Source organism: Dama dama, chromosome 33 (genome assembly GCF_033118175.1).
Source record: "Dama dama isolate Ldn47 chromosome 33, ASM3311817v1, whole genome shotgun sequence".
NCBI classification, from domain to species: domain Eukaryota; kingdom Metazoa; phylum Chordata; class Mammalia; order Artiodactyla; family Cervidae; genus Dama; species Dama dama.
Genome location: NC_083713.1, coordinates 25,447,265 through 25,473,343, shown reverse-complemented (window position 1 = coordinate 25,473,343; position 26,079 = coordinate 25,447,265). Strand labels below are relative to the sequence as shown.

The following is a 26,079-nucleotide window of genomic DNA, read 5'->3' as shown; positions in this document are numbered from 1 at the left end:
GTTGACCCATAGGGATCTGGAAATTTCTATGAGAAATGTTAGGTCTTTTTGGTTTATTTGCAGTGGTAACCATCTGGGTGACCATCTTATAACCAAAGCACACTCTCATTATTTCAGGGTTTATATCTGGTTTTATATGAAGTTTGAGCCAAGTGAAGGCCAAATGATATCACAACACAGTTCAAATCAACGTTCTGTGGTAGTCTGAAGAGGGAAAAGCAGTGAGATAACCTGGTCATAAACCCACACATCAAAGGAAAGGTAGGCCAAAAAAAAAAAAAACAACCCCAAAAACCCCTACCAGAGAAGTGAGTTCAATTTTACATTTCAAACCGTGATTCAGATTAGCAAAATAAGATCCTTTGTCATGTCAATTAATGTTGCTAATTACTTACTGAGCTTGTACTTTTGTCTAAATCTAATGAATTTGCTTTGACTTTAAAACTGTATATTAGCTGTCTATAACGTCCAACCAGCTGATGCAAAGAGCTGACTCACTTGATAAGACCCTGATGTTGGGAAAGATTGAGGGCAGGAGGAGAAAGACAGAGGATAAAATGGTTGGATGGCATCACTGACTCAATGGACATGAGTTTGAGCAAACTCTGGGAGATAGTGAAGGACAGGGAAGTCTGGAGTGCTGGGGTTCATAGAGTAACAAAGAGTCGGACACGACTTAGCAACTGAACAACAAGGAATTCACACCTAGATTTAAGATTATACAGATTAAGTAACACTGTGCTAGCAACAATACAAATCAACACTGAGCTCCTTGAGAACTGTTTTTCTGTATAGGGGACCCACTCAGTTCTCAAGTTCAAGAGATAGGATCATACCAGTGCTTCTCCCAATGCATTTGTACCTTCTATTGTTTCAGGTTTAAGGTGCCAGGGAAACAAGTAACCAATCACAAAGGAGTGCCAACTGTGTTACAATAGTGAGGGGACTCATGAAAATTCTAATGTTTATCATTTTATTCCTGCCTTGTGAAAATATAACAAATGAAAAAAAGGCTCAGTCTAGGCCTGGATGTCTCACTGACGAAGCTGTGAGAGCTCTTGCCTGAATCAGTTAAACTCTTTGGGCTTTATTTTCCTCATTTGCAAAATCAAAGATTTAAACTAGACTGGTGTTCCCAAAAGCAAGAAGACTATAGTTGGCACAAGGATGAACATTTTTTTTTTACTAATTATGTTTAACATGTACTTGAAAAAATTTTAACTAACACATAAAACCTGGGATTTTACTGAGATAAGGCTAAATTTGTAATGTTAAAGTTAAAAAAAATAAGTTAATTTTAAGGGGGAAAGAAAGGACAAGTGGTATGCAGATATGGCAAAATTCATGAGGATGGTTTGCAAATGAATAAAACTGAAAATGGCTGAACAAAATGATTTTAAACGACCTTTTAGATCCAAAATTCTATTATAATAATCTCAAGGTTAAAGGGCACCTTCATCGGGGTCAGGAAATTCAGAGCAGCTTCTTTGGAGATTTTGGTATTCATGCTTGAAGAGGATTTCAGAGAAACTTGGGGCTTTCTGCTAAACTGAGCTCTTTACTGCTCTCTTATTCTTATTATAAATTTAACCTTAATAAACCTAAGTATTTGAGATCAAGTTGTTTCCTCTGTATTTGGAAATAATCTCTAGGCTCTTTTAACTGGACAGCTCATGAAAACTCTTACACCATGCAAGGTGCACTTGCCTTTAAAAAAGTACAAACCTCCTGTTTGCACTGAATTCATTTTGTAATTCCTCACCGCATTGTTGCTTCACTTCAAAAAGCTATTGACTTAGATGGGTCCTGCTTTTGATCCTGAAGGCATGAAATCAAAGGCCTATTCCCTCCAGCCACTTCCCGACACCTGCCTCCTAACAGTGGCTATAACTAGCACAACAAGTCTACAATTTCCTTTTATGTGCCATTTTACAGGTTTGCATTTGTGGTATGACTACAAATCAGCCAGACTGACCGATTCACAAACATACCAGAATGCGTGCACCCAAATTAATGTTTTCCTTCAAATGAGCAGTGTGCTAAAACATTCTGAATATCCTTTTTGGAGCCAGTTGAAATGAAAAATAGTTTTTTCTTACTGACTATTCTTCTATTTCCTTGCCCTTTTAATCACTTGTTTTTCTTGTTCTTATATTACTGTTCTTCCCTCTACTTAGTAATACAGTTAAATTTATTGAATGCCTACCACGTACCAGGCATAAACATCACATTTAATTTAGTTCTCAAAATAACCCTGTAAGGTGCGATAATCCAAGCTTACATATAAGGAAACTGAGACTGCAAGTTAAGTCATTTGCTTAGGGCAGAATGATAATTATTGTTCATTCAGTTCAGCTGGGTTCTAAGTGCGCTCTGGTACACAGCTCACATCCTCATCCCCCTCTGCCCATTCCTTCTCTCCCTACCTGCTTCCAGTGCTTGCACCCTCGATGGCTCAAAGGGGAGCTCTGCTAACTGTGGCCTAGAACCCAAGGCCCTGAGGACAAGGACATGTGACTGGAAGCCATCTGAGCCCAGGTAGAAACGGAGTGATTAGGAAGCAGAACTCAGCTTTGCAGACTGCCTAGTTAGTGAGTACAACTGCCTGAGCAGATTCCCCAATCCTGTACTGCTACACTTAAAATAGATCACTAGAAGCTGGAACCGCAAGTGATGGAGAGGAGGGGGACCCTAAATTTCTCCTCATGATCCAACTTACCTGTCCACAGGTAGGTGCTATAGAGGGAGCTGTACAATAAGACAAACACCAGAATTTGTCCAACAAAATTTTTTTCTTTAACAAAATTCCATATCATCATTCCAGCACAGACGATAGACTGAAGAAAAAAACGATAAAAAAAAAAGTCAGTCATACTCACATGACTCATACTCATGTGTTTTATTCATAGCAACTATAATTATTCATTTAAAATTATTGCTGAGTAATGACTGCATTTTACTTATACTAAAACAGTAAGTTTTATGATTAAAAACCTTTTTATACAGCACCTTTAACAATGTACATATTTAATTGAAACAGATAATGACAACATTCTAAATCCTAAGCTTATATTTAGTAAAGGTTTACAGAGAAAATGCTAAACTTCTCTCCTGTATAATTTGAGACATGCAAAGATTTAGCTAGAAAAGTAATAAGAAAGTTAAATTTTTAATAATTCAATTACTTCTATTAAAAAATGCAAAGTTATCACCAAATATCATTACATTACAGTTGTCTTTTAGTATCCATGGAGGATTAGTTCTAGGACCCCTCCTTGTCCCTTGACAGATGATACCAAAATCCAAGGATACTCAAGTTCCTTATACAAAATTCTATAGTATTTGTATACAACCTATGTACATCTTCCTGTATACTTAAAAAAAATTTTTTTTAATTGAAGGATAATTGCTTTACAGAATTTTGTTGTTTTCTGCCAAATATCAACATGAATCAGCCATAGGTATACATATGTCCTCTCCCTCCTGAACCTCCCTCCCACTTCCTCCCCATCCTACCTCTCTAGGTTGCTACATAGCCCCTGTTTGAGTTCCATGAATTTCTGTACACTTTAAGTAATCTACAGATACTTATAATACCAAATACAATGTTAACGCTATGTAAATAGTTGTTGGCATATGGTAAATTCAAGTTTTGCTTTTTTGGAACTTTCTGGAAATTTTTCTTCTGAATATTTTCAATCTGTGGTTGGTTGAATCTGAGCATGTGGAACCTATAGATATGGAGGGTCAACTGTGTTAACCTCAACTTTATATAGTGCAAGATCCAATGCAATATTTAATAACTTAGGAATAAATTAATTATAATCAAATTGCAACAACTGATTGCATTTGGTAAAAAAGACTTTGATTTTATAACTGGAAAAACCCAAAGAAGAAATTTTCTCCTCTATAGCAGTATCAGTTCAGTTCAGTTCAGTTCAGTCGTTCAGTCGTGTCCGACTCTTTGCGACCCCAGAGAGCGCAGCACACCAGGCCTCCCTGTCCATCACCAACTCCCAGAGTCCACCCAAACCCATGTCCATCAAGTCGATGATGCCATCCAACCATCTCATCCTCTGTCGTCCCCTTCTCCTCCTGCCCTCAATCTTTCCTAGCATCAGGGTCTTTTCCAATCAGTCAGCTCTTCGCATATAATCAATGAGAAAAACATAGCTTTAATTATCTGTAGGTTTACTAACCTGAGCGATGAGTAAATTAGTTGTAAGCATATGAGGAAGCTGTTTATATTTCTTGCTCAAAAGAAGAATAGCCAAAGACCAGATCTTAAAGACAGAGTTTCAAAAGTTATTCAGGTTTCTTAATCTTTATAACTACTTATTAATTACTAATTTTTATTTTTAATTAGTAATTACTTATTAGACTTTTACCCTGGCTCAAAAAGGAACTGCAATATTTTATTTATTTTAACCTTAGTTCCCAAAAGGGTATTACGGTAAACTAATATCCAAAGTAAAATAAAAAGCATGGGGAGAACCTATGGTAAATTAACTCCCAAAATGACAGTTTTCAAGAACTAATGCCTTGACCAGGGCCATGTTCCAATTTTCCCTACCTTTGGTGGCTGGGGTGGGACATAGGTTCACAGCCAACTATTCAGAAAAAGAGATTAGTGGGAGATGCATTATAATGCGCTACCATAAATTTTCCCTTTTTGATTCTACCATATTGGCTCATGAGGTATCTAAATTCCAGGCTATCTTACTTCCAACAATACATGTCACCCTCCTTAAGATGAATTTTCCTGCATTCTTTACCTTTAGAAAGATACATAATAGTTACCTAAATATGCTATTTGATTTCCTTCTTTCTTCTCACCTCATTGTCAATCAAAAGTTATGTTGTCTCTCCCCCCTCCACCAAACTGCCCTCTTATCAACGGGCATAGATTTTAAGAATATGTAACAGAAGCAAAATTTCTTAAAAATAATATTAATCACACATGTATTTGTTGCCAATGTATATATTCATCCTTATCTCCTTTGACAGCAAATATTGTCTTTTTTTCAAAGCCAGAATACTATTTGAATTCAATAGGCACTCAATCTACAAGATACTCTAGTTGTCAAGTGTATAAGTATTTAATATGGGCTAGATATATTCAAAAGTTTCATTAACATTAAATGGGTGTTTGGTCTTAATCCCAAAGGTCCCTGACAAAAACACAGTTCTACAACAGTGATTCACCATTTGCAGAATGCTTTTTATATATATTGTCTCATGTAATCCTTAAAACAAACCATGGAAATAAGTGAAGTTATTATCTCTATATTATAGATGAGAAAACTGAACCTTAGAGCAGTTAAGGTTACTCCACAGAGAAATACAGCTAGTTTGTGATAGGTGCATGCATGCATGCTAAATTGCTTCAATAGTCTCTGACTCTTTGTGACCCTATGGACTGTAGCCCACCAGGCTCCTCTGTCCATGGGGATTCTCCAGGCAGGAATACTGGAGTGGGTTGCCATGCCCTCCTCCAGGGGATCTTCCCGACCCAGGGATCGAACCCGTGTCTCTTATGTCTCCTGCATTGGCAGGTGGGTTCTTTACCCCTGAGCCACCCAGGAAGCCCCAGTTTGTGACAGGACCAGGAGTCAAATCCAAGTCTGACTAAATCTCATGCCTTGTCTGTTATACAATTCTACTTCCCAAATGGAAAGGCAAAACTCAGAAGGCTGATATTACATTTTATAGGCAGGCTTTGGTTTTCTCTATTGTACAAGAAATTAGGTTTTTATTTCCTAACTTTCTATTACCAAGCTATTTTCAGATTCAGTCTGTGATTTTCATTCATTTTTATACTGAATCATACTTACCAAGGAGACCAGGCTGATAATACTTATATCAAAACTAACATTTTGGATGGCATATGCCAATGGCTTAGGGTCCATGGTGGGAAAAGTCAGTAACCAGGCAGAAACATACATGATCGGTGCAGACACAAACGTGCTTATTACCATCCCTGAGGTTATCTGCCAAAATGAAATCAAACTGAGGAAGAGTCACAGACTCAAACAATTCACATAAACTTTAGCCACAGCACACTAAGGCATTCTAAAATAAAAGCAAGAGTCAGTAAAAAGACATCATAGAATCCAACATGTTATCAAAGAGCATATTCCCCTTTTCTGAGCGTTCTTAAAGAAACACAGTTAAGTTTCTTTGGCTCCTCTTTTAATTCATGCTCAATTTATATCTGCATATAACAAATGCTAGAAATCTCACAGCTGATGGTTATCTTCTAGGTGAAAGTGTATCATATTAATGATCTACTTAAACTGATGACCAGTTTCTTTCCATACTGTTTGATAAACTATAGGGCAAAAAAAGCAATTTCAAAAAGAGAAAAATTACCATGCAAACATTCTACTGATTAAATAATGGAACTAATGGAACTTCAGTAAACAATTTAGTTCCTTCACGTTGTTTTCAAAAACATCTTCTCTAATGCTGTAGATAACATATCCAGTATGCTTGGACACTAGTTGGTGTTAACCAATTTAACTATTTATTGCAGTTGATTATGTGGTATTTTGCATCTGGTGGCTGGATTATCAATGAATAAAACAGATTTTTCTCCCTCAAATTTCAAAAATTACCCTTCTATAAATAACCTTCAGGCTTAACTATAATTACAGCATTAAAATACTTGAAACTAAAAAGACGAATGAAAAAAATTCATGGCTGATTAAAGATCCCAGATTAAATAACTCTATTGTTACATGATACCTCTTTATTTACAATGAGGCAGTTTCCAGATATCAAATTCTCATAAAAGAATGTAGATTTCTGTATTTCAAAAATTCATTTTCTACTAACCAAACAATCAAACTTAGCAAGAAATATATACATACAATCTCTACTTCCATGTTGAACTGTGTTGCAAAGATAGCCACTCCTGGTGCTACAGGAAAGACACCATACAAAAACGCATAATTTGATAAACTTGTGTGGTTTACTACATTGTCATCCTTGTCCAAGAGTTCCACCATTTCTCTGCACAGAAGTGGCAGCACCAGGCTGAAGAAACAAGAAATGCATCATTTGCTTGATATCAAAGCATGCTGGTCCTCAAGTAATAAATTGCTCTAGTGAATTTGGCATTAGGTTATTCTTCTTCTGCCCAGAAGGTATCATTTTATTGAAAGAATCAAATATTCAACTTGGAGCTACTTAAAGTAAAACAATATTCTTTAAACATCAGGAATTAGGAGGAAAAGAAACTCAGATTTTTTGTGTTCTATGAATAATTTTCTTGCAAAAAATTTGTAAAATGTTGCAATTATACTGCTGTTACTTGCTTTCCATATTCACTGCAATGTTAAAAATTTAAAAAAAGACAATCTGAGTAAACTTGTTTAAAAGAAAATTACTAAACATTTTTTGGGGGAAAAAAAACAGCTGACTCTTATTATAATCAGGGTTTTAAATGGTTCAGGTAGTAACAATGCTACTAAGCAGATTCTAAAAGACAGTAGAGAAATAGGTATCTTGCAATTAGTTTTTTATCTTTGTAAAGAAAAGAGATTTAGCAAAGGGACTTGTAATAACTGAGGTAGAGCAGAAGCTAGTTAAATTCAAATCTGGTGAAGAGTCAATTATGAAACAAATCCTTCAGGATTCCATAGAAAGAGCATATCAAAAGTAGTGAATTAAAGGAGCTTTCCTTTAAAAAGAACAAAACCAAGGTTAATGTTGTCACAGCAGCACCTACAGAGATGCTCTCGGATGGAGTCAAGAACCACTTTTATGTATTTTTATAATTAAAAGAAGAAATTATTTAATAGGAATCATAGAACCAGAAAAAAAATTTTTAATTAGAATATTTAAATATTTATAAGTAATGGTTGGTAATCACTGTCACTGTCAGAACCGTATTTACTATTGTGGCAAAACTAAATATTACTTTATTTCCAAGAGCATAACAGTACTATAAATAATCTTCAGAATTTATATTCATTTTTATTATTTTGAAACTATAGATACTATTTCATATTGCACAGTTCTCATGAATTTAATTGTCTACAGAGGAGCTAAATTCAATAGTTAAATATGCCCCAAGTGCCTTGGGATCATCTCATGGTAAAATTATGTCACCTACACCAGGAAGTATAACTCCATGGCTAAAGAGGCTGAAGAACTATTAACTAAGGAGCTAACAACTTTTCATTTTCAGGTTAGGATCAGATGGTTGATAATAATCAATACTACTGACTTATCTATATTTAGAAAATGTAATCACCTTCAGAATTTTAGAATATTTCCCCTAAATTCATGAAATAAAGTTGTATGTTCAGAATTATTGCTTTCCTCATAGCCAAATCCCCGTGTTCAGATCCCTGTGTTCAGCTACTTGGTCTTTTTATCATCTGCTCTGGGGAAGGATCAGGGGCAGGAGGAGAAGGGGACGACAGAGAATGAGATGGCTGGATGGCATCACCGACTCGATGGACATGGGTTTGGGTAGACTCCGGGAGTTGGTGATGGACAGGGAGGCTTGGCATGCTGCGATTCATGGGGTCGCAAAGAGTCGGACACGACTGAGCAACTGAACTGAACTGGAGAAGAAAATGGCAACCCACTCTAGTATTCTTGCCTGGATGGAGGAACCTGGTAGGCTACAGTCCATGGGGTCACAAAGAGTCAGATATGACTGAGTGGCTTCACCTTCATAGCCAATAGGATTTTAATAGATTTAGAATACTCCTGCAAAATTTAATAGACTTAGAAATCCTGCAAAATTCCCTTAAAACTATGATCAAACTAGGACCTTGGAAGGTATTAGGTAAAATTACATAAAAGCTGAAGGAAAACCATAGCCTTTATCCTTTAACAGTAAAATGGAAAAAACAACCTGCACAGAAATGACTTTCCACAATCACCAATATCACATTTTCCTTTAAAACCATTCAATTAGGAGGGATTACTACCATTGAACTATTTAAAGGAGAAAATCCCAACAAATTGGCTAAATAAAGTAAGGCTTTCACAAAGTATAATCCCCAAGTAAATAAGTGAAACTTACAGTTTAGCTGTGATGAGAAGAATTAGTACAACAAATGCTGACTTCTTTAGTTTCTTTATTTTTCCTACCATTGTAAGACCAAGATAAAATAGAGCTGATCCAGAAAAAGAATTTGCAAGTCCATCAAGAAAATTTTCCATATATTCAGGCACCTTTTGATCAAGAATAAAATTGAAGGCAATGCCAATGAAGACCATAAATACTATTGGGTTCTGTAACACACGCAAAAGTCCAAGTCCCAAAATTTTCACTTTGTTTTGAGAAGCATTCTGAGTGTCTTTCCATTTCTGAATTTCACAGAAGATAAATCCTATAGGGTTTAACATCATCAGAGATATTGGTGCCACTAAGTAAATGTACTGGAGATATTCTGGGTATGTTGTTTGATATAAAGCTTCAACTGCAAAATACAAATTAAGATTGATTTAAAAATGATTACCAAAGAAATATATTAATAAATTATGTATATAATATGTTCCTTGCTTAATTATAACATTATACATTAACCTAAACGGTATAGAATGACTTCATTAGCTTAGTTTTGGAAAAATATATTTTAGTAAAGCTGAAAAGGAAGAAAAACACACTATATTAAATGACATAGCTTATAAAGTGATAATTAACTTTAAAAACTTTTAGTTAAACTCACTAATTTTTACTATGTAGAGGCTAAGACTAGTCTCAAGAAAGGGGCAGACTTGTACAGTTCTTAAAACAATTTAAAGTTAAAATCTACTAACCAAATGTTTAAGTAGTCATAGCACCAAGGTGGTTGTTGGTTCTCTTGAGAGGGAAGTTTCAATGAAGTGATGAGGCATAAATCAGAGGACAGAGGAGAGAAGTGGAGAAATGGAGGAGAGGGGAAGAGACAACGGACTGAAAAATGAGGACTGATGTGATGGAGTCCAAGCTATTTAGGAAAAGTAGTGAAGACAGGACATGGCTAACAAATAAAGAGCAGAGGGGTCAGAGACTGGAGGTTCCTGTGAAGTCCAAGTAGGAGTAGTTGGAAATTTAGGAGATCACAGCTGTCGGATAGTGAGCTACTGAATTTAGTGTTTCCCAATGGCTAGGTCCAGGATGTGGCTACAGGAGTTGGCGGCTAAAATAGAGTAGAGGAAAACATCACTGAAGGTGAGGAGGTCAAGGAACGGAGAGAGCAGAGAACTTGGTGGGTAGTTCACATGGATACTAATGTTAAACAAGATAATGGCAAAACTTGGGACTAGAGATGATGACAGAGAGCCAGATATTAGTCTTCAGTGAATGCGGAGTGACGAGAATGAGGTCAGCAGGTGACAACAATGAGGACGAGTGGTCTAGCAGGCAGCAGGAACCTCAAAGAAGCAGTTTGTACGGAAGAGCAGAGAATAGTGTATACACAGTGGCTGTGAGGATGCCAGTCCTGCCTACCCCTGCTCACGTGGTATGAAGGTGATGAGGAAATGGACAGCCTACCCTGGCGAGGAATGAACACCTTCAGGAAGGAAGACCAGTGAAAGTGCTGAAGAATCAGAGATGGTAAAGTGGACCCAAGAAATGTTTTGAGGGGGGATACAGTAAAGTCATGTCAATGTACATTTAACTAATGCAAATTCAACTGTACTTTCTTAGGAAAACAAAAGCTTCAATTTTCTTTTTCATACAGCATGTCCCCAAGTACAAACTAATTACTTATTCACTGAAGAACAACGCTTGAGAAAGAATCTGGCTTTTAGACTTAAGAAAAATGGTACAATATACATGGAATATGTGTGCTGTATTTTGTGGGTTATTTGAGGGATTTTTCAGGGGTTCAATTGTACATGATGACTTTAGAGTCTAACCACTGTGTAAGATGAGTCTCCTTGACTCATGTGAGGGTTGGTGGCCTGGTCTTGGCTTGATCAGCACAACTTAAAGCCTTGCAGCTAGCAAACTGATCTCTAGGCACATTTTTGGCAATGAGTTCTGAAATTATTCAAACTAATATATAAAAAGGTTGATTCATAAATGATTTTCAAGTTGAGAGATAAAAAAGAGAACAGCCACAATCACTCACAATCACTTGCTTCCTAAGAAAGGCAATCATGTGAAAAAATGTAAAAGATTAGGCTTCTCAATTTACATTAAGATAAAGTGACACAGGTAGGAAAATATATTTGTTTACTTACTCAGGATACGTAAGTTCAGTTAATGTCAAGTACATGTCCCATTGGTTATGTAACTGAATTATATAACCTTTAGAAGATCCTGTTCTCGTTAGCTAAAACCTACTTTTCATAAGATTCAATTCCCCTTTTTCCAGCAAAGCACATACAGAGGTCTCTAATATCTCTGAAATGCAGTGGTTAAACAAAACACATTTGATTACCTGAAATTTCACAAGTTCTTTCCCCTGATTTCCAAATTAGATATACTAGATCTATAACTCAGTGGCTTTCTTTCATGTTTCTAAAGTTTCACCTTTTAATTTAAAAAAAATAAAAGCAGTACTTTTGATAACTATTTCTAGTTAGCTATAGTTTTGATTAGATAGTCTAACTCAAAGGGAAACCTTTCCACCTCCCCCTCATTTTTAAAATAGAGTATATTTTAGAAAAGGCTTGTGTCTTCAATCTGAGCTTAATAATTTCCCAAGTAGCCAAAATAAAATTCATAAGGTTTTTCCTTTGAGAATGTAAAAGCACACAAGGTTCCTTAAGTTAATGCCTTTTTTTTTTTTTTTTAAAACCAGAAATGTACTTTCCTGGTACAGTAGCACTTAGTCACCATCATATGATGGACTTCAGGTTGTTTTAAAAGTTCAAGGCAAATACGAGCAACAGTCTATTATCTAAGTCTAGCCAATCACCTGGACAAGGAAATGGCAACCCACTCCAGTACTCTTGCCTGGAAAATCCCATGGACGGAGGAGCCTGGTAGGCTGCAGTCCATGGGGTCGCTAAGAGTCGGACGTGACTGAGCGACTTCACTTTCACTTTTCACTTTCATGCAATGGAGAAGGAAATCGCAACCCACTCCAGTGTTCTTGCCTGGAGAATCCCAAGGACGGGGTAGGCTTATGGGCTGCCGTCTATGGGGTCACACAGAGTCGGACACTACTTAAGTGACTTAGCAGCAGCAGCAGCCAATCACCAAATACTTTCTTCTTTTGCATGATCTTTTGTATTTGATTCCTACATGGAATCTTGATTCCGACTACTCCCACTTGTTAAAAATCTCAAAACTGGACTTCCATGGAAGTCCAGTGGTTAAGACTTCACCTTCCAATGCAGGAAGTGTGGGTTCAACTCCTGGTCAGGGAGCTAAGATCCCATATGCCTCGTGGCTAAAAAACAAAACATAAAGCTGAAGCAATACTGTAACAAATTGAACAAAGACTTTAAAAATGATCCACATCAAAAAAGAAAATCTCAAAACTGGGTTACCTACTGTTTACCAACCTATATTCCTCTGGTTTTTCTTATCATCCCCTTCTTCCATTTTATTCGCTATTGACAATGTAACCTAAATCTTAAATTTCAAAAATTAAGATTTCCCCACAGCTCTCCCCACCCATAAGACCCTATATAAAATCTTTCTTTTGACATTCATTGTCTAGTTGCCACAGTTGGTTCCTTATTTATCCAGCTCATCTTTCACTATACCTTAGTGCAGATCCTCCATCAGCCAACTTATATCATTGTTACACTGGGTAAACACCAGGTTCATAATTACTAGTTCTATATGCTGATCATTATCCCCCAACGTCTTGAAGTCTCTTCTTTCTTACTCAAATCTTGCCTACTATTTAAGGCCTGTCTCAGGTACCACTTCTTCCACCAAGTCTACATCATGGATATCCCCTTCCCTGGATGGCTCTGGTAACTTGTTTCATATCAGTGCCACCTCAACAAATTCTGAGTTCCTTGAAGGCATCATTTTATAACCCCCAGTCCCAGCAGAGTGCTAAGCAAATCTGAAACAACTTGCTGAATGGAATTAACATATCAGTGAATGTCAAAGGTTTCAGACAGACTATAAATGTATTTTGTAACATAGCAATTTATACCTAATTCTTATCCATGAACCCATTTCTTTTTATATCCAATGGTTTTCTTTTTTCATATTCTGAATATTTATAAAGCAGGTTACTAATGGGATATTTTAAGTCAGTTGAACGGGTATATGAAGGCAAAAGAAATACAGTCTAGTGGGAAAGCAAAAACTGGGAATAAATCCCTGTTAAATTACTAAAATAGGGTTCAATATGGGAATTTCAGTCCATTTTGCCACTCCTTTGCATAATGACTTAACATTTCATCTTCATCTATAAATAGGCAGCTCTATTCATTACCAATCTGAATACAGTTTTGCAAATCTGAAAAAAATGAAATTCAGTGACCCACATTAACAAATTAGATTTATAATCATTATATCAACTATTAAGTGCTAATTAATACTTAAAAATAAGGCTCTTGGGGGAGGGGAGAATCCCACTATGAGGAATTATTATATAGCCTTGAAGAACTAAGAGACAAAATTAGCCACCCACTGTGCCTCCCATTTTGATTCCTGCAGGGTTTCAGTCCCTAGCAAATAACACAAAGACCCAGACAAGATCATTCTATTATTTAATGGCTTATAGTTAAATGCTTCATTTCCTTTCTGTTTACAGCTCAAGCACTAGAGCATAATTATGATTAGTCGGGGTGCTTATGCTATCAGCATTGTTTGAAGAATAAATTATAGGACTTAACTATGCCCCATTAGTATCTTTTAATGACAGAGGCAGGGAACCATTCTGATTTGCTGAGATCAACATTTCACCTCAGTAGATTCCTGGTTTCTTCTCAGATTTCTTAAAGTACCTTTGAAAAGAATTTTTTCTTAAAATAGCAAGCTTCCTTTTTTAGTCTGCAATAATGCAATGTAGTATTCTCTCACTTAAGTACAGATAACTCATTTTGATGCAGTTTTATAGACCTTTATAATTGTCATAGTATAGAGAAAAAGGAAACATGACTCTCCTTTGTCTTTAATCATTAACTTATCCCTCTTCTTCTGAGTAACCTGTAAATTGGACTAATGTTGCAGATCAAATGCAGTCTTAAAAAGGACATTTCCTTTAAGCTGTGATGCTTATCTGTGAACAAGAGAGTGGGAATTCTTGGGAGCGGACACATAACAAACAAAAGAATGGTCTTCTCTTTAGAGACAGTCTTCTCTGTTCACCCTAAGCATGGCCACAAGGCAGATGGGCATGATCAGAGATAATAAATAATCTCATCAGAGCAAATGCATGGCCCTACAGTTCTGTACCACATCTTCCAATCTGCAGATATATGAGAAAACACTTACTGTCTATACTATTGATTTCTAGTAAAGTTATTGTCTACAACCTAATGTTATAAGAGTGCTTATATTGTGATTTAAAAACAACAACAACAAAATAAAAACAAAAATTACAACACAAAATATGCAAGTATAATCATCAGGGAAATTGGGCTAGCACACTGATGGAAACATGATTATTTCTGGATTCACTGATTTAGTATGGGACATGAGAGAAGCAGCAATGAAAATGGTTGACTATGTTTTTTATTTGGAGATTCTGCCTTAATATGAAAATAAATAAACTCATCTAATAGGTCTTTTGCTATTGCTACTCATTTTATGAATTATTTTGAATAATGTAAAGATAAAGAAAAACTTTGATTCTATCTGAAAATAATATATTACAAGGGCTAGTTGGGCCTTCTAGTGATTCGATGGGCATGTTATGTAACTGTGTGGCATAAAAGAACACCCAGGATTTAAATCTAGTCACCTGTGTGACCTGGGGTAAGACAATTAAATCTCTGTAAGTCTGCCTCCTTATTTGAAAATGAGGATAATAACATCTGCCCTACCTCAAATGAGATAAGTATATAAGTACTCTCAGAAAGTTACAAATATTACTTCTATTTAATTATGGGCTTACTACTCTATGATGGCATGAAACTTATGGTTCATGTCTAAATTAAGATATAACACTATTTATTATTTAACACTATGATACTTAGCCATTTCTAAAGTCTTTCCTTATACCATAAATACCTTGACAAACATACATTATTAATGCTCCTGAAGAGACGGACAACACATTAACTTCTTGCTCTTTTATTTCCATAGTCTTTATTTAAATGCTTGGTTCAGCCTTAATTTTAAAATTCATTAACCTTCAAGGAAAATCTATCTCGTTTCTGACTGTTTATAGCTCAGTTATCTAACAGCCTAGTTTTTTCTCTTTCATAATCTCCGGCTTTACGAAAAGTGATTTAATTTCTTAGGTAAATCTCTATTTCTGGTGAGTGTGAGATGGAGGAGAATGATAGTCCTCCAGAATCCTTTCAGTGCCAGAGGTGAAATAACTTTTCTGGAGGGGGGGATAGTTAAAAGGTAAGAAATTTGAAAGTTAATGGCAGATTTCAATCATTCATTTCATTAAGTTTCATTTAGTTTCTGCCCAGAAGATATATCACCAGAGAGGCCTTCACTGACCCTACCTCCAACCTCAAATAGCACCTCCTTAGAAAATAACACTACTTTATTTTTATGGCCCTTCTAATTATGTGATATTATTTTTATTTTCCCATTAAAATGTAAATTCAATATGTACAAGAACTTTGTTCACAAGGGTATTCCCAGCAGCTAGCATAGTCATTGGTACTAACAGGCTCCTATCAATGAATGAAGGAAAAAATGAATGACTATATCCATAATATTCAGATCCCTGCATTATGATAAATGATCAAAGCACAACATAAACTTTTAACATAAAGAATATTAAAGACTAGTTATTAAGTATGCATTTTCTTGGTGGCAGTTTGGAAAACAGAATATGTTTCTAAGATATTTAAACATCCTCAGTTGGTATGTTTACTATTTCATTAGGAAACATACACATGGAAACATAAAATTAGGCTATTTAAAGAGTTGGAAATTTAAAGAAGGAAAAGTTGGAAACGTTAAAAAAAAACCACAAAAAACCCCATCATTTTGTTCTTAAACAAGAAATTAACTTCAACAAAAGTACACTGATATTTTGAATAACAAATTCAATAACAGGCATTAACGTAAAATAACATACACTCTAAATGGTAAGAAAAATAAGGAAGGGAAAAAGTCCCTCATAAATTTCCACTGCTAACACTTAATAATGACTGTTCTTAAACAGGTGTATGCCTCTGCTTTTTACATAATTTAAATCAGAATCTGACCTCTTCTGGCAATTAAACATCTTTCATATGTGACTGTGGAGAAGAAAAAGAATACTACTAGAAAGAGGACTCAGTTTATTTGGACACGACCATTTATTTTAAGCAGATGTTTGAAGGTGCCTCAAACTCTGAAAAAATATATAATCCGACTAACTTAAGACATATTTAAGAAAAAACATGAAAGATTTCTTAGATACAAGAATGAGGTATAAATCACTAACACATAGTTAAAAGATTCAAGTTAAAGGCTTACATTTTATTACCTCCTAAAACACCTGAAATTTTTTAAAACTTAAAAAATAAAAAATAACTTACCTATAGGATATCCCAATGCAAAGTCATTACTTTGTGTAGCAAAAATAGGAAATAGTCCAGCTTTGCTAAATCGACTATCGGGACTGGCAACCAATAACGTTAATACACATACAACGAAAAATACGGAAGCTTTGGCAATTAAGATACTATATAAAAAAGACCAATCCACATTAGAAAAATTAAGTACAACCATGTTTTTGAATAGTAAAGCTGGAAGTGCAAATCTGGAGACAAAATTTCCCAGTCCTTTTGCCTGTGTTGATGTTATAACATTGGCCCTTCCTGCTATGTAGCCACAAAGGACTATGCCAAAGCATTCTAGTAAGGCTGGAAAAAGCCTTGTTATTGACATTGAAGGTGGGTCATTAGTGGAATTAAATCCATGTGTAACTGGTGAGGACAAAGTCTTGGTCATATTGACCGCAAGGGTTAAGTTCTTGGCAGGTATATTGGAAAAAGAATTCATTTTCTTTCACCTTCCAACTCCAACCAGAGCTCTGAAAAGAAAGGAAGAAAGATTCAGTGTGAAATCAACAAGAAGAATTCTAGTTGAAAGGATACACTGGCAAACCTAAATTTATTAAATGGCCAAATAAATACACAAAATTTTTTTCAACTACCATCAGAGAAAAATGCAATGAAGAAATAAAAAAAGGTGGGAATGTCTGCCAACAACAACCTCTTGACTCTCAAAGGTGGGTCAGCTCAAAATATTTATGTCCTATATTCAGTATCAGATATGAGTAAAATAACATCCACAAATAGCACAGCTGCAATGATGCCCAGTGGTTCTCTCCAGTGATCCACACTCAAGCTCTGCCTAGTGGATGAGAGTGTGGGGCCCACAGAGTCTCTGCTGAATGTCCACTGCAGCCAAATTGTCCAGAAATTTCAGAAGTTCTCAGGGCTACATCAAGGAGTCACAATGGACAGGAAGGTCTTTTCCAGCCTGCAGAAGGTCTTGAATATAGGATAGGAAAAAGAATATAATAAAATATCACTAATTAACTTTGAACCAGTAACTTCTGTGCTTCACTTTCCTCATGTGTGAAGTGGCAATAATAGGACCTACCTCATAGGAACTTGATATTATTCAATATCAAATCCTTATAAACACATCTGTTACAAATAAATCACTTAACAAAAGTTAAATATAACTTTTGGTGGCATATAAGAGAGAGAATGAAGGAAAAAATGATGGCATCCCACCTACCTCCTCTTAGTCCCTTTTACACCACAAACACATATTGGTTGTCTTGAATGCTCCATAGCGGCAATGAATGTGCCCTTGAACGCCACAGGGACTTTGCACATGCAGTTCACTCTAGAATATTTTCTTCCTTAACCACCTACCATTCTCCACATAACAACTACCCATCCTTTGAATTGTATGCAAATAAATTCAGGAGTTGTTTGTATCAGGTAAGGCTCCTCTAACACCATACCCGCGCAAGGAGCCTTTCTCAAGCAGAATCATGTTCCTTAACATTAGGACACTTTTCTCAATGTATTAGACTATGTATTAGAGTGACTATGTGACTTATGTCTGTCTCCTTCACTGGACATTAAGTGCCATAGAAGCAAGGACTGTGCATGCTTTTGTTTCTTCCTAATGGCAATCCACTCCAATACTCTTGCCTGGAAAATCCCATAGATGGAGGAGCCTGGTAGGCTATCGTCCATGTGGTCGCAAAGAGTCAGACACGACTGAGCGACTTCACTTTTTCCACTAATGCCGAGCACAGTGCCTGGAGATTAAAGCACATAGGAGATTAGGAGACTAAAACAATTACCTGCTCTTATATAAACCCTTCGCTCTTAGGTGGATCAATGTTCTCTTAGGAACTATCTATTTCATGGACAGATCTTGTTTTCTCTGAATGCTAAGTATTCTAAGTTTTTCACTATATATAGCAACAGGCCCAAGACCACAAAATGTGCTCTAAAATGTTCTAAAGCTGTTCACACAATGTTAAAGAACACAAAATGTCTTGTAAAATGTTCTAAAGATGTTCAGAAAATGCTAAAGCAAGGAAAACTTTATGTTAACATGACAATACTTAGCAGACTTTCCTCTTGCTGCCAGGGACACAATGAACATTAGATTTGAACAACTCTGCAACTAATCAGCTTTTATTAGTAACTAGAAGTTAATATAGAGACCATTGCCAATTCCTAAGTGATTATTATGGGTAAACCATCCAAAGTAACCTTATATAACATAAAAAGTAAAACAGCTTATGCTTCCTGAAATGTACAATGCCCAGGGTTAAATACTTAAACACCCACATAACATTAAGGACTCAGATGGCAGGCCAGAAATCAACAAAAACTGATCTAAGGGGGTGTGGATGAGATAATTTTCTCTGTGCTACCCTAGTATAAGCTGAACCCATTTAAAAATATTATGTTTAAATCTGGATCAGGACAAGTTATTTTCCTACTAGGATTAGATAGGAGTGGTCAATATACACAAAACCTGTAATATTCACACATACTTGAAGTCTACCAAATAAACATCAGATTATATCCTGGGAAAGCTACTGATTGGTACAGGTAATCATAATTGAAGTAAGGAGCTGGTAAATGAGTGAACTAAAGTGTTAAACATTCAGATCTCCTCAGAGATGTGATTTGAAAAAACAGTGCTAAGATTAAAGTGATAAACTATTCCAGTCTTCTGTTATTTTTAAAAAGTTCCCTATATTTCTTTGCCTGGACTATTATAACTTACACTTCTCACTGCCCCTTATTTGTACCAACCACACTTGCATGTCAATTTATTCCAATAATTTTTAAACCAACAGTTTTAAGTAAATTTTCAATTGTTCAGTGAAAAGAGTCAAATGGCCTGAACCCAATTTGGGGCCTATTGCTTATCAACTCCTTGGGCAACTAAGCCTGTCTGCACTTCAGCTCCTTCAACTGTAAAATAAGAGTAAAAATCTCCTTAGATGGATATTGTGAGGACTGGAGATTTTACACACAGCTTATTATAGTAGCTTTTCACAAAGCAGACCTTCAAGAAATGGTAACAACTGCTACTGGGAGTTGTGTGTCCTAATAGTAACAAGAATGGTAGTAAGTTAAATACAATTAATTGTTCTATGCCAATTCGTCAAACATACTTGATATTAAAGAGCTTCCAACTAAAACAGAGGGATGGGATAGATTGTAAGGTTATCAGTTTTTGTTTTATACCAAACAACTAAGGGGAGTTCAATTCAAAAATTTAGTTTGATCTTAGTTGTTAACAGGGAAGGGAAAGTTCTTTAGTTCCCTCTAGGTGATGGTCAAATAGTTGTAGCAATGTCCAGGTTTAACTTGCAGTTAGTCAAAAATTAAGAGAAAAACTTTGGAAAGTAATCTTCCCTTTCCCATTCTTTTAATGTTCCTTGATATCATAAAAGCAATATCTGCTAATTGAGGGGCAATCAAAATAACCAAAAAGGACTCAGAAAGTTTTATGTCATCTTAATTTCTTTTTTCCCAACAGGAAGAAAATAAACTTCCTAAAGCATTCTTTTAAAATAAACAGGAGCCACAGCAATGGAAGTATTTTTTTAAAATTGCATCCAGTCTTTTCATCTCATTAAAAACAGTGCTTGTTAAAGAACAAAAAGTTGGCTTGTCGCAGTAAAAGACCACTCACTGGGAAGGGAGCAGACAAATGCTATACGCTAGTCATTTCTGGTCACTCATGATTTAGATAACAAGGAGCAACCACTGACACCCTAAACTGATATTAAGTGAAAATGGGGAGGAGGGTTCTGACTGGTTTCAAAGAGAAAGCTTTAAAACCTTAGGCAAACACCCAATATCCTTTATCCGGTGGGAAAAACATAATACAGTATTGTACCATTCAAGCACTTTCCGACATCAACAGTCACACCATCCACCCACTCCCACCTACTTGCAGGGGACCAAATGTCCTCCCTAGAGACCCAGGGTGGGGAGGGCTGAGCGCTGCCTCTTGCCTTGTCGGCGGGGACAGACTTTGGCCCTCTAAGATAAGGATGTAGAGAATCCCTAACCAAACAGGCCGGCCAAAGAACAGCTGCCACCCAATGCCTGGGAAGGCAGCAGTAGAAGTGTTCGGCACCTGGAATAAAAAGTTGGGCGCTCAGCTTTCCCGGGGCATGGTAGTCACAACGCAAGGTAAGTGAAATGCTCCTAAAACGGGTAAGGGAGACAGTTTGGTGCAACGCTCCAGGTATCTGGGCACAAGCTCCCAGGATGGCATTCGCTGAGGCAACCCCCCAGAATAAGGGGAAAGAGTCTGAGAACGATATGGTGGACGCACGTACAGTGAGGCGCTCCTCAAATTGGGGGATGCAGATCTGTCACCAAAGGGGACAAGCCGCCCCTTCCCCTGCCTAAGTCTTCCCGGGTGGACCGCACGTCCTAAAGGCGGGCGCTGCGGGGCAGAGGCGGGCAGGCGCACGCAGCGGACTGCGGGCCTAGGCGCTGCCCACCGGCTCAGACTCGAGGAGCGAGAGCGGGGACACCAGGGGCCCGCAAAGGAGCCGGGACCGCGCGGGTCGGCGCCCCAGGGGCCCATCTCACCTGCTAAGTCTGCAGCCCCGGGGCCGCGGGAGAAGGGAGTCGATGCTCGAGGTGGACCAAGCAGGGAGGAAATCACCGTCATTTCCCACCCCCAGCCCTCTTAGCAGAGAGCTGCCGGCTGCCCGGGTGAGGTTACAGCAGCTCAGTCACGTTCCGAGAAAGTGAGGGGCTAGTAAGCTGGGACCAGGTCAACTCCTCCCCGTGCCGCCCCGCCCCTCCTTTAAGCCCCTCCCCCGGCCAGGGGAACCCCAGAGCCGTGAGGGCCCCGGCCCCGCCCTTTCGCTCCGCCCTCGACCGCCGAGAGGCGGAGGCCCACGTCCCCTCCCCCCCCTCCCGCTCCTATCCTCACGCCTACTGCGAGCCGCTAGACGCCGGCGGCAGGACTTCCGGCCGCTCGACTCACGCAAAATGGCGGCAGGTGTGGGGACTTGGTGGTTTCTCTCTTCCCCCTAAATTCAGGTGCAGAAGCTTCTTGTCTTTCCGCCTAACCCCAGCCTCGTATGGTCTGCCGAGTCCTCTCTCTATTAGCCTAGCCGTTTATATAGTACAGTTTAAAAACAAGGTCTTAAAGAGTAAGACTCGTGGGTCAGACTCCTGCCTTTCACCTTTCCCAGGGCAATGTGACTTTGACCTTCCTAGATCAGAGACTAAAATGTAAAGCTTTTTATTCTGTTTGGTGGTGGTGGTTTAGCCTACAAGTCATGTGTGACTTTTGGGATCCCATGGACTGTAGCCTGCCAGGCTCCTCTGTCCATGGGAGTCTCCAGGCGAGAACACTGGAGTGGGTTGCCATTTCCTTCTCCAGAGGATCTTCCCGACCCAGGAATTGAACTCTGGTCTCCTATATTTCAGGCAGATTCTTTGCTGACTGAGACATTTTGCGTTTGGTTTAGTAAACCCAGTCGCTGACTGCTTGTGTTGTTATCGTGGGTGGAACCACGCGTATCCCTTCAGAGTACTGAGAGGAAACTGATTGGACTGGTGAAAAACTTAACAGAGCAGGAACTGAAGATACAGGAAAATAATGCATTCTGCCCCCGTTCTCCTCACTTCACCCTTGTTCTCTATCTTAACTTTTAACAGCCCTCCCTATTTGCCTTGAACCTGGCTACTTTTTTTTTTTTTTTTTTTAATCTGACTGTATCTCAAAGCTGAAAGGGTTTATTTAGAAAGTTTGGAGATGAATTCAATGGAATATTTGTTGAGCTTTGACTTTTAGCGAAAAACTGGAAGATAGGCCTGGACATGAACGGTAGGGTGAAACTCTAGGAAGTTTCTTAGGTTAGCCTTGGAGTTTGGACCATATCCTCTGACCACAATAAAACCATTAATTTTTTTTTCCCCCATGAGAACATGTCTTAGTGATTACACTAATTTTGGATATGCAATCTGGAAGCTTTCCCAGGTTAGTTGAAAGACTGAAAGCAAGAAAAACAGCTGACTTTGGGGAAAAAAACAAGCCAAGAGGAAATAAAAGTGAACTCTGGGGTGGTGGTAATGAAAAGAATGGAAAAGATTTGAGAGACATTACAAAAGAACTGTTGGGACTGGATTACTGACAAGGCTAAGAAAGAGAAGGAGATAATGAACCTAGGTATTTGCTCTTCCATTACAATAGAGAAAGTGAAGAACTAAAGAGCCTCTTGATGAAAGAGGTGAATGAAAAAGTTGGCTTAAAAAAGCTCAACATTCAGAAAACAAAGATCATGGCATCTGGTCCCATCACTTCATGGCAAAGAGATGGAGAAACAGTGGAAACAGTGGCAGACTTTATTTTGGGGGGGGGGCTCCAAAATCACTGTAGATGGTGACTGCAGCCGTGAAATTAAAAGACTCTTACTCCTAGGAAGAAAAGTTATGACCAACCTAGACAGCATATTAAAAAGCAGAGCCATTACTTTGCCAACAAAGGTCCATCTAGTCAAAGCTGTGGTTTTTCCAGTAGTCATGTATGGAAGTGAGAGTTGGACTATAAAGGAAGCTGAGCACCAAAGAGTTGATGCTTTTGAACTGTGGTGTTGGAGAAGACTCTTGAGAGTCCCTTGGACTGCGAGGAGATCCAACCAGTCAATCTTAAAGGAAATCAATCCTGAATATTCACTGGAAGGACTGATGCTGAAGCTGAAACACCAATACTTTGGCCACCTGATGTGAAGAGCTGACTTACTTGAAAAGACCCTGATGCTGGGAAAGATTGAAGGCGAGAGGAGAAGGGGACGACAGAGGATGAGATGGTTGGATGGCATCACTGACTCAATGGACATGAGTTTGAGTAACCTCCTGGAATTGGTGATGAACAGGGAGGCCTGGAGTGCTGTGGTTCATGGGGTCACAAAGAGTCAGACATGACTGAGCGACTGAACTGTACTGAACTACAATAAAGAAAAGGAATCAAACTAGGGAGACTCTTAACACCCTTACTAATTCTAAGGCTCCACCCTTTCCTATCATTCTATTATCTGAAGATGAAGAAATATGTCAAGTGAGGGAAGTGGTTACAGAAGATAATGAATTTGATTTTAGGCCTAAAATCTAAAATCTCAAGAAAGTTAGTCTCCTCTCTTGAAGAAGTTATCACCTTCTTCATTTGAGGTCCTGGAGATTAAGTCATTGGTCTAAGAACAGCCAGCAAGAGAATGGGACTCTAGTGCTCATTGTCCTCAGAATTAATTGCTCATGAAAGTATCAGCACCTGTAAGATTGCTAGCAGACACCGGAAGAGAAAACAAGCTCAAGACAAAGGAAAAACACAGCCAAAGATGTGGTTTGGAGCTAGCTGCACAGAGTGGACAAGTTTTCCGGTACAAGCAGCTGGCCGGGGGACAACAGCTCTAGGAAAAGTATTTACAGAAATGAAGGACTGCATCAAAAGTCATTCTTAGATAAGCATTTACTGATAAATGCCATAAGGTAACCATTTAATTCCATTATCATGTCTGCTAGTCCTTCTGTGAGATGCTGATCTATATGTACTATTAACTGAAAATAGGACGTGGAAAGCACAACACTTCAGATAACTTCTGTTAACACTTTACTGTAAATGTATCACTTTTTCCTATGCATATAAAAACCAGTAAAGAAAAGTAAGTTCATACAATTCACATTATTTTTCATACACATGATTTTTAGTAACCTTTTCATTTAATAATATTTAACATTTTTATGCATTATCATAACTTTCAACACCTATTGAATATTCCCGATTGAAAAGTTGAGAATTATCTCCCTTAAAATTCTTTGGACTTTCTCTCTTTGGACTCTGGACATCCATAGTGTCTAATCAAAGATGAGTAAAGAAGAGGAAGGTAAAATAGTAGAAGTGTTCAGAGTGACTTAAAATGTGTTGTTTGAAGTCACTACTGTGGGCCAGAATCTCTTAGAAGAAATGGAGAAAACCGCAGAGTCAACAAGAGTCCGAAATATAGTATTTGGGTGCAATCTCAAAAATGACAGAAAGATTTCTATTCATTTCCGAGGCAGACCATTCAATATCACAGTAATCCAAGTCTATGCCCCAGCCAGTAATGCTGAAGAAGCTGAATTTGAACTGATCTATGAAGACCTACAAGACCTTCTAGAACTAACACCACAAAATGATGTCCTTTTCATTGTAGGGGACTGGAATCCAAAAGTAGGAAGTCTAGAGATACCTGGACTAACAGGCAAGTTTGGCCTTGGAGTACAAAATGAAGCAGGGCAAAGGCTAACAGTTTTGCCAAGAGAACGCACTGGTCATAGCAAACCCCTCTTCCAACAACACAAGAGAAGACTCTACACATGGACATCACCAGATGGTCAACACCAAAATCAGATTGGTTATTTTTTTTGCAGCCAAAGATGGAGAAGCTCTATACAGTCAGCAAAAACAAGACTAGAAGCTGACTGTGGCTCAGATCATGAACTCCTTATTGTCAAATTCAGACTTAAATTGAAGAAAGTAGGGGAAACCACTAGACCATTTAGGTATGACCTAAATGAAATCCCTTATAATTATATAATAGAAGTGACAAATAGCTTCAAGGGATTACATCTGATAGACAGAATGCCTGAAGAACTATGGACTGAGGTTTGTGACATTGCACAAGAGATGGTGATCAAAACCATCCCCCCCCCCCCCAAATAAAAAAGGCAAAATGGTTGTCTGAGGAGGCCTAACAAGTAGGTGAGAAGAGAAGCTAAAGGCAAGGGAGAAAAGGAAAGATATACCCATTTGAATACAGAGTTCCAAAGAATAGCAAGGAGAGATAAAGCCTTCGTAAGTGAGCAATGCAAAGAAATAGAGGAAGACAATAGAATGGGAAAGACTAGAGACCTCTTCAAGAAAATTAGAGATACCAAGGGAACATTTCATGCAAAGATGGGCAAAATAAAGAACAGAAATGGTATGGACTTAACAGAAGCAGAAGAGATTAAGAAGAGGTGGCAAGAAAGCACAGAAGAACTATACAAAAAACTTCATGACCCAGATAACCACAATGTTGTGATCACTCACCTAGAGCCAGTCATCCTGGAGTGTGAAGTCAAGTAGGCCTTAGGAAGCATCACTGTGAACAAAGCTAGTGGAGGTGATGGAATTCCAGCTTAGCTATTTCACATCCTAAAAGATGATGCTGTGAAAGTGCTGCACTCAATGTGCTAGCAAATTTGGAAAACTCAGCAGTGGCCACAAGACTGAAAAAGGTCTGTTTTCATTCCAATCCCAAAGAAGGACAATGCCAAAGAATGTTCAAACTACCACACCATTGCACTGATTTCACATGCTAGCAAAGTAATGCTTAAAATTCTTAATGCCAGGCTCAAGCAGCATATGAACTGAGAACTTCCAGAAGTTCAAACTGGATTTAGAAACAGCAGAGGAACCAGAGATCAAATTGCCAACATCCGTTGGATCATAGAAAAGCCAAGAGAATTCCAGAAAAATATCTAGTTCTG

General features: G+C 37.9%; 1 protein-coding gene and 1 long non-coding RNA gene across 5 annotated transcripts in view; one reads left to right on the top strand and one right to left on the bottom strand.

Annotated features, from left to right (window-relative positions):
- Positions 1-21,317, bottom strand: part of GPR155 (G protein-coupled receptor 155) — a 42,487-nt gene extending 21,170 nt beyond the window's left edge. For both annotated transcript variants that reach the window (XM_061135731.1, XM_061135732.1), the window contains exons 1-7: positions 21,148-21,317; positions 16,582-17,078; positions 9,044-9,443; positions 6,873-7,038; positions 5,835-5,990; positions 4,200-4,283; positions 2,720-2,837 (exon numbers count right to left, since the gene is read on the bottom strand). In XM_061135731.1, the coding sequence (XP_060991714.1) occupies positions 2,720-2,837; positions 4,200-4,283; positions 5,835-5,990; positions 6,873-7,038; positions 9,044-9,443; positions 16,582-17,047 (1,390 nt within the window). In that variant the 5' untranslated portion in view covers positions 17,048-17,078; positions 21,148-21,317. The remainder of the gene's footprint in view (positions 1-2,719; positions 2,838-4,199; positions 4,284-5,834; positions 5,991-6,872; positions 7,039-9,043; positions 9,444-16,581; positions 17,079-21,147) is intronic.
- Positions 18,221-26,079, top strand: part of LOC133051236 (uncharacterized) — a 90,954-nt gene continuing 83,095 nt past the window's right edge. For all 3 annotated transcript variants that reach the window (XR_009691803.1, XR_009691805.1, XR_009691804.1), the window contains exon 1: positions 18,221-20,739. This is a non-coding gene — a long non-coding RNA (uncharacterized LOC133051236). The remainder of the gene's footprint in view (positions 20,740-26,079) is intronic.